The 8035-nt window shown below is 39.3% G+C and overlaps 1 protein-coding gene across 1 annotated transcript in view; it reads left to right on the plus strand.

Moving 5' to 3' along the window:
- Positions 1–8035, plus strand: part of LOC104981505 (cyclin-dependent kinase-like 5) — a gene marked incomplete at its 3' end in the record, with an annotated part of 41310 nt that overhangs the window by 11667 nt on the left and 21608 nt on the right. Inside the window, exon 4 of the mRNA XM_010831009.1 lies at positions 6563–6699. Within this exon, the coding sequence (XP_010829311.1) occupies positions 6563–6699 (137 nt within the window). The remainder of the gene's footprint in view (positions 1–6562; positions 6700–8035) is intronic.

The following is an 8035-nucleotide window of genomic DNA, read 5'->3' on the forward strand; positions in this document are numbered from 1 at the left end:
GAGTCTCAGATAATGAATTCTTGATGATAACCCTGAATGATAGTATTATAAATTTGTCTATTAATATGTTTCCACAGAGAAACACTTACCTAATAAATACCTAACCAACCAGAAGTCTCCATAGAATTAATTCTACTCAGTATGTATTTGTATTTTTCTGAGAAAAGAAAAATTATCAGAGACCAAAAAGATACTAGAGATTATTTAGTTAAAAGGTACATTTCAGGCTATGTATAATGATAAATTGAGGCTAATCCTCCTACCCTTCCTATAATTCCAATCTTGTACATTGAGATTTGATGTTCAGATGATAATCTTCTATCACTTTTGGATCAGCATTCTCTTATATGCCAGTGTCTACCATGCTCAATTCTTTAAATAATCCAAGAGCACTAATTTAGATAGCTTTGGACCAGCAAGAATTACAAACCCTGTTCAACCTTTAATTAAAGAAGTCCTGTGGTCTAAAACTTATTTTTGACAAACTTTTGAATCATCTGATGTGATAGTACCTTTTGTTTATTTGAACTTTTCAGCCCTTCCTGAATGTACGGGTGATAGGGTGAGGAGAGATCCTCCTCACTTGTCATTGGGCCTCCATACATGACAAGGAGGCTGACTTTGAGGGAGTTGTGTAGTAGTCTATGGTTAAGATAGAATTTAGGCTGTGTCTTTGCTTTTCTATCAAAATTGCTTGCATTTCATATCTTGCTCCTGTTTATGGTTTCTATAGATAAATATTTTACCTTGGAATGGACATAGTTGTTCTTAATCATAAGAAAATGTTTAATTGATCATTCTTTCCTCCAGTTTATGTCATCCTTGTTTTTACTCAGACACTGGAAAGTTCTATTCTGATCTCAGAATCAAGGGAACTCTGGTCTCTTATTTTGTATACTTGTACAAAACAAGGGTTCATAATCTTTAAATTCAAGAATCTGATTTCTGTGTAAGAGAGGCCTTGAGACAGACTTTCCAACCCTTGGTTAAACAGATGAATGAGTTCACTAAGTTTGAGCTAGTCATGATTTCACCACACTTATTTTTAATGACCAAAATGGATCTCTTTCAAACTTCAGGGATTCTTCTTGAATTTGGTGAACATTTTGCACCTTTCATGTTTTAATCCATTTCCATTGTGCTTTATCTGGCCTTCATCTCTGAAGATTTAAGAGTTCTCATCATTTTTGGTATATATGACAGCAGCACCACCATTTAAACCCCTCTGGCCATTTTTCTTGCCTCCTGTTGATGTTCCCTCTTCAGTCAGGGCATCCAGACTCAAAAATGGCACCGTTATGGTTTTGTACCATGATGGCTTGACTTTTCCCCACAGAGTACGTGTTTAAAGTCCATTTTGGGGTGCCTCTTTGGCTATACAAAAGTGTCAAGTTTGTGATTTCATAAAGTAGGTTATAGTTATTTCTGGACTTCTTTTCAAAGCCCACAGTTCTTTAAAAATAGGGTTACAGAAGAGTTTCTGCTCATCTTTGGATTTTTCTCTTTTCATCATTTATCTTTGCATTTCTTTCGCTCCTGTGATCTTTCTTCTTAAAAATTGTTTTCTTTTACTTTGTATCTCCCTCCTTGATTTTTATGTATGTTAACTTTCAGCCTTGCTGGCAAGGTTAGAAATAGGTTAGTTAGTTAGTTTTTTTTTTTTTAATGTCCTTTTTCTGACCCTACTATTTAGTCATCACTCAGTAGAATTTCAGAGAAGGCAATGGCAACCCACTCCAGTATTCTTGCCTGGAGAATCCTACGGACAGAGAAGCCTGGCAGGCTACAGTTCATAGGGTTGCACAGTTGGACACGACTGAAGCAACTTAGCAGCAGCAGCAGCAGAATTTACAGAACTTTGTCAGAAGCACTACCTGTACTAAGCTAAACACCCTCCATGGTAATTGATGTCCAGGTCTATCAGCATGCATATAAGCAGGAATCACATGGAAGGGCCTTCAGCAGCATCTAGTAGAATGCTAATACTAGTTTACTGCTGAGGAACCACAGCTACTATTTGATTAACTGAGACTAAGACACAGACCCCAGGATCTTCACTGAGCTTTTCTTCCACTGACACTGTGCTGCTTTGCCATGTAATGAAGCAGAAACAGTCTAGGCCTGAATTTGGGTGTTACAACTCACTCTCCAAAGCTCACCCACTGCCTTTACACCATGTCACCTCTGTCCCTGTGGTGTGACATTCCCTTCACTTGCCCTGAGAAAGTTATTATTTCTAGACTTGGTTTCTTCATTTGTGAACTGGAGTGAAAGTGAAGTCGCTCAGTCATGTCTGACTCTTTGTGACCCCATGGACTGTAGCCTGTCAGGCTCCTCCGTCCATGGGATTTTCCAGGCAAGAGTGCTGGAGTGGATTGCCATTTCCTTCTCCAGGGGATCTTCCCGACCAGGAATCAAACCCCCCTCTCCTGCATTGCAGGCAGATGCTTTACCATCTGAGCCACCAGGGAAGTCACAGAGACGGTAAAGCATCTGCCTGTAATGCGGGAGACCCGGGTTGGATCCCTAGGTTGGGAAGTTCCCCTGGAGAAGGAAATGGCAACCCACTCCAGTATTCTTGCCTGGAGAATTCCATGGGTAGAGGTGGCCTGGTGGGCTACAGTCCATAGGGTTGCAAAGAGTCAGATGTGACACACACACACACACACACACACACACAGCCTAAATAAAAAGCCATGAGATTATTTCAACTGGAAGGCAGGGGGTGTTGTGCCCACTTCAGTAGGCTATGCATCTACCTTTAAAAATATGCCTTACTCAACAGCTTTGCTACTTTCTGAACCTCTGAGGAGAGAAGCATGTATAAGTGGAATCTACATTCCTTTTCCCCATCATCTAATCATTTAGTGCCACAATTTTCATCATAAAGTACATGGAGTAGGCCAGGAACCTTTAAAAGTACTCATAGGAACAAGAATAATGGAATTTCCAGATAATGAAGAGTGTGCATTTTTACTTTCACTTACAGAATTAATAACTCTACTTTCTTCCTGTTCCCATTCATTACAATCTTAGTGCTAAAGTGCTTACCTCAACTTTTAATAACTGAGTGGCATAAATTAGAAGAGCCTTCACTTCCTAAACAAGATGAGCTGCTTAAATGAGGTGGCTCTGCATACTAAGTGATTTTGTGACCTTCTTTTTGATGATTTGTTTTTCTTTTCTCTTTAGCCGTTGTTTAGCAAAGTTAGTATAGATTCAAATAATAAATATATATGTAACAAAGTACCAAAATTCAGTGGAGTTTAGGCACATAATCAATGAGATCTTAATGAAAAGAAATCATGGATTATTAGATTTGGGAAAGGCCATGGGACTTTTTAGGATACTGTGTGGGTGTGGAGGAGTGTCCATTTAGTTATTTTATGAATGAAAAGTTAAATGGCTTTCCCAGAGTCACATGTTACATTGTTAGTTGGTTAAAAGGGTCCAAAATCTAGGTCTCCTGGATCCTACTTCAGTGTTCCTTCTATGACAGCCATGCTGCTTTGGCCATTTGGCTTTATCTGTTAGCAAAGTGAAACTGCCACAAGTTGGTAATGATACAAAGGTACCTGTTTTTCAGTGCCAAGAATTCCCCAAGCTTTTGATTAGAAAAAGTATACCAGCTTTATTTACCTTTTACTTTGTGGCACCATTTATTTGTAACCAGCTCCAGCATAGCTTAGGGATGTTCTAATAACCAAATATATATGTGTTCTTGACCCTCGGTGCTGTCAGTTTTCTGCAGTCTTCATTTTTCATAATCACATATTGTAGACTACTAGGGGCAGAGGTAAAATAAATAGGGAAAATAAATTCAGTTTGTCTTACTGTCTGAAAAATGGCCCTTTCAAAGTTCTAGAGAAAGAAGCTTGAAAACACTGTCCTCAAAACCAGGAAGGCAAAGTGCCTTTTGTTTGATATCATATTGCTGCTTCCCATGTTTTATGGGAATAAGAGCTAGCCACATATGGGCAAAGATTTCCTCGTAGCACCATCAAAAGCATTTGTGTAGGAAGTATTTATTGATCTCCTCTGTACCAGGTCCAGTCCTAGGTGGTTGGGTGTGTATTATTGAATACCAAGCAGAACTTAGACCCGTCGTCCTAGAGCTCTTGGATTAGCAACGGTGGCCACATAGATGGTAAACCAGTAAGCAAACAAATACATCAGTAAAGATGGTGGGAAGGTTTGTGAATGAAAAGTCAGAGTACTGAGATGAGGACTAATGGGGATGGAGGCTTGCTTTGGCTGAGTGATCGAGTGACATTTAAACTAAAGCCTGAAGGAGCTAGCCCTGTAAAGAGTCTGGTAGTGTAATGAGGGTTCTCAGCAGAGGGAATAAGCTCAAAGGCCCTAAGGTTAAAAAATGAAGTTTGGGGCTCTTTTGGGAACCGAAAGACTAACATAAAGGTAGGGAGAGAAGGGCATGAGATGAGGGTGGAAATGCAGACAAGATCAGGTCATGAGTAGTATAGTTGTCTCTTGCTGAATTACTTCCTTATTAGAAGACCATCTATATGGCAGTCTGTCTTAGAGATAGGTGGATTTTAGTTTGATTACCTCAACCTTGGGAGTAACTCAGATGGGACAGCAGAGAAACAGGTTGGCCTTCTTCATAAGACTGGAGGCATTTAGCCTCCCTAGTCTTTAGCACTTCTGACAGTTACAAAACACCAGTTCTCTGGCCCAGCCCTGGTTTGCAGAACAGCTGGACATCTGCCCCCACAAACCTCTAAGCTACTTTGGAAAGTCCTCTAATCACGTCACATACATTGCCCCTACTGCCAGGTGGCCCCCTGTTTCATGCTCCGACATGGGCCCTCTGAGGACCTGGTTTCCAGTTAACCTCCCTGATGTGGGTGGATTGGTTTACTGTCTGTGCCACTGTCCGCCTTTGCTACTGCTGCTTCCTGCCTTCTGATAGGCAGAATTCCTGTTCCAGGATTCTCCAGCAGTTTTCTTGAAGTAAGGAGAGTATTTCACTTGTGTAACCAGTTCACAAAGGAGCATTGACTTTGATTTAATTATAGTCTCTTTTCTTTAAACCCAGTTTGAAAGGCGGCGGGGTAGGGGAATTCTCTGGTGGTCCAGTGGTTATGACTTGGCATTTTCACTGCCAGCTCCTAGATTCAGTCCCTGGTCCAGGAACTAAGATCCTGAGCTGTGTGGGGTGACCATAATCTCAGAGGTACTGCTGGCCCTGCATTTAGGATCTCCCTTCCCTCTTTGGTCCCATTTAGGGTCTTTTCTATAGTGTACTTTGCTTAGGAAACATTTCTTTCTTGAAGGCATCTTCATCTTTCTCATCTCTGTCCCTAACCCTATTTTCTTCCTTCCCAGACATGCCTGAATGTGAGGGTCACACAGCTTAGACTTTCAAGCTAGGATTCTGACCATTACCCAAAACCTTAGGGCCATATGTATTTTAGAATTCATAACTTTTAGATTTTAGAATGGAAATATGGCATGTCACCTTAGGATCCTGTGATCAGGTATTATTTCCAAAGCAAAATATAAGAATTATTTATACTAAGTAGGTTAAACAAAGACTTATAAGTGGTTTCATGTTAGTTCAGGTTTTGCTCCTAAAGAGATTTTCCTTAAAGTTAGGAAAAAAATATCAGTTTTTAGACTGATGTTTTTGGTTTTCAGAATGCTGATCAGGGATTAAGAACCTGTATCCTTCTTTGTATATACATATGTAACTATGGCGGTTAGGATGTCCCAACTAGATCTAAAGCTATTATAAAAATTCCTTTAACATGAAATAGTACCTTACTTGCTCCCCTGCCAATTGATCCATTAGCGTTAATGTGACTTCTGTCCTTCCTCTGTGTCTGAGGGTTCACCATGAGTGGAGTTGATGATACGAAAGGGTATATTGGTTCAGCATAAGTTCTCCATTCCAGTACACTACACTACCTGGGGGTGGACAGATGGACATGCCACAGGAGGACAGCAGGAACTGGCAGCAGCCGCTGTTCAGAGAGATCAGTCACCCTTAGCGTTCCCTGCAGGCCGACTATGAGCTGCACTGTGGATACATGCAGGGCACGTGACCTCTGCTCACAGAGGTGACTCACATGCAGCCTGGGGAATAAAATGCTCTTTTAAGCCAAAGCTTTAGGCCCAACTTGAAAATTTCAATGGCTACAGATGCTGCATGGAAGCTCCAATCAAGTGATAAGATTGATTCCTTTTTACCCTTTTATACTCTTCCTTCCTCTGTATGTAGTGGTAGGGTTAACACAACAGTGGATTCCTATGTCGTATCTGTAAGTCTGTTTTATGTATACACTTTGCAGTAAAGAGTACAGGAAAATACAAGCAGAAAGTTAGGTTCGTGCTGGTCAAGTAAGCCTTTTCTTCTATAAGTTTCTCATTCTTGATCCTTTCAACAAGAAAATCTGATATTTGATATTCCATCCTTGGACTTCTTATGCAGAAGTACTCAAAGTGGAAAGTGAAATTGGTATGTTTTCAGTGTTCTTAGAATTTCCTGAATAGTGGTTTGAAAGCTTTAATTTTATTCTATTCACCATTGTTTACATTCTAGAAAATGAAGAAGTCAAGGAAACGACTTTACGAGAGCTTAAAATGCTTCGTACTCTCAAACAGGAAAACATTGTGGAGTTGAAGGAAGCCTTTCGTCGGAGGGGGAAATTGTACTTGGTGTTTGAGTATGTTGAAAAAGTAAGTCACTGACACAGTAGAGATCTGCCTCATTCTTTTATTTAGCGCTGTTTGGGATGCTATTAAAGTATTATTGTTGGATGTTACTTGTCATTGTGCTCTTAATCTGACTGTAAAAATGAAAGTATTACCCAGAGTCATTAGAAATCCTGAAAAAATATTGAAGGATTTTGTACGCTTTAACCATATAGAGATAATCTTAAATTTAAACAGTGTATTGATTTGGCTTCTGAAGTCTTAGACTCTATCTTCAACAAGTAATTTTTAGACTTCATTTGTTTTAATTATACGTAAGCAAGGCCTCTGAGGGAGAGGTACATAAATTGACAGTGATGGTACAGGATGATAGAAGTATGTGTAAGATACTGCACAGGCACAGGGTGTCTGAATCAGACCTAGATGGCTCATGAGTGGGCTCATGAAGCAGCCTTTTTGAATTGCCAGTGTTGTAGCTTTATTTGAGGGAAGAAGATGTGCCAGGAGCCAGAAGGTAAAGCTTGAGGAGGTAGATGAGACCACAAGTAAGGAATTAGAAGCGTGGGAGAAAAGAAGAAAAAGCACATACTGTTCGAGTTGTCTCTGTACTTGCTTTAATATTTTTATAATTGTTATTAACTCTTAGTGACAGTTTTAATCATATGACCTGAGGGGAAATGTCCAATGCCATAAACAATATTATATACCTATGAATTTCTTGAACAGCAACTGACTTACATCAGTTGGTTATTGTCAAGAACTGAAATAAGTGCTTTCACAAGAATAGAGTAAACTGGAGCCAGACAGACCTTTCAGAGGTTTCCTTACTGAGTAAATAGGTGGCTACTGCTGATTTCCTGTGTTCTTATCTAAAATTAAGACTGGAGAGGTTTATCTTTGCTTTAGGTTAAATCTCAGGTGCTTTCTGTGTCATAAATGACAGAGTATCACCACCAGCATTATCATCATGAAATGGAAAGCAGAGTTGCCAAGACAGCTAACCAGTAATATGGCTTTTCAATTAATTCAGCCTTTACAAATTATTTTTCTAATTAAATATATATGTATATAGTAATTTCATTACAAGCAAAACTTGAAAAAATATAAACTTTGTTGCCTTAAAACACTGTTTTATGTTGCTTTTCCAGAATCTGTTTAAAGGCTTCTTTTTTTGTGTTAATTTAGGCATTTTCCTAAGGGATCCTTCCCACTGGGGAAAAAAACCCTGAAATTTGATATTTTAAAAAAAGTAATAAAAAAGGATTGCTGTAGAATCAGATGCTTATTTTTTAGTTGTCAAAAATAATCATGTGGTCTACAATTTTGCTGCCAAATAATAAAATTCAGCCAGATCTATTTT

The sequence above is a fragment of the Bison bison genome, unplaced genomic scaffold (genome assembly GCF_000754665.1).
Source record: "Bison bison bison isolate TAMUID 2011002044 unplaced genomic scaffold, Bison_UMD1.0 scf7180017462789, whole genome shotgun sequence".
In the NCBI taxonomy this organism is placed as follows: domain Eukaryota; kingdom Metazoa; phylum Chordata; class Mammalia; order Artiodactyla; family Bovidae; genus Bison; species Bison bison.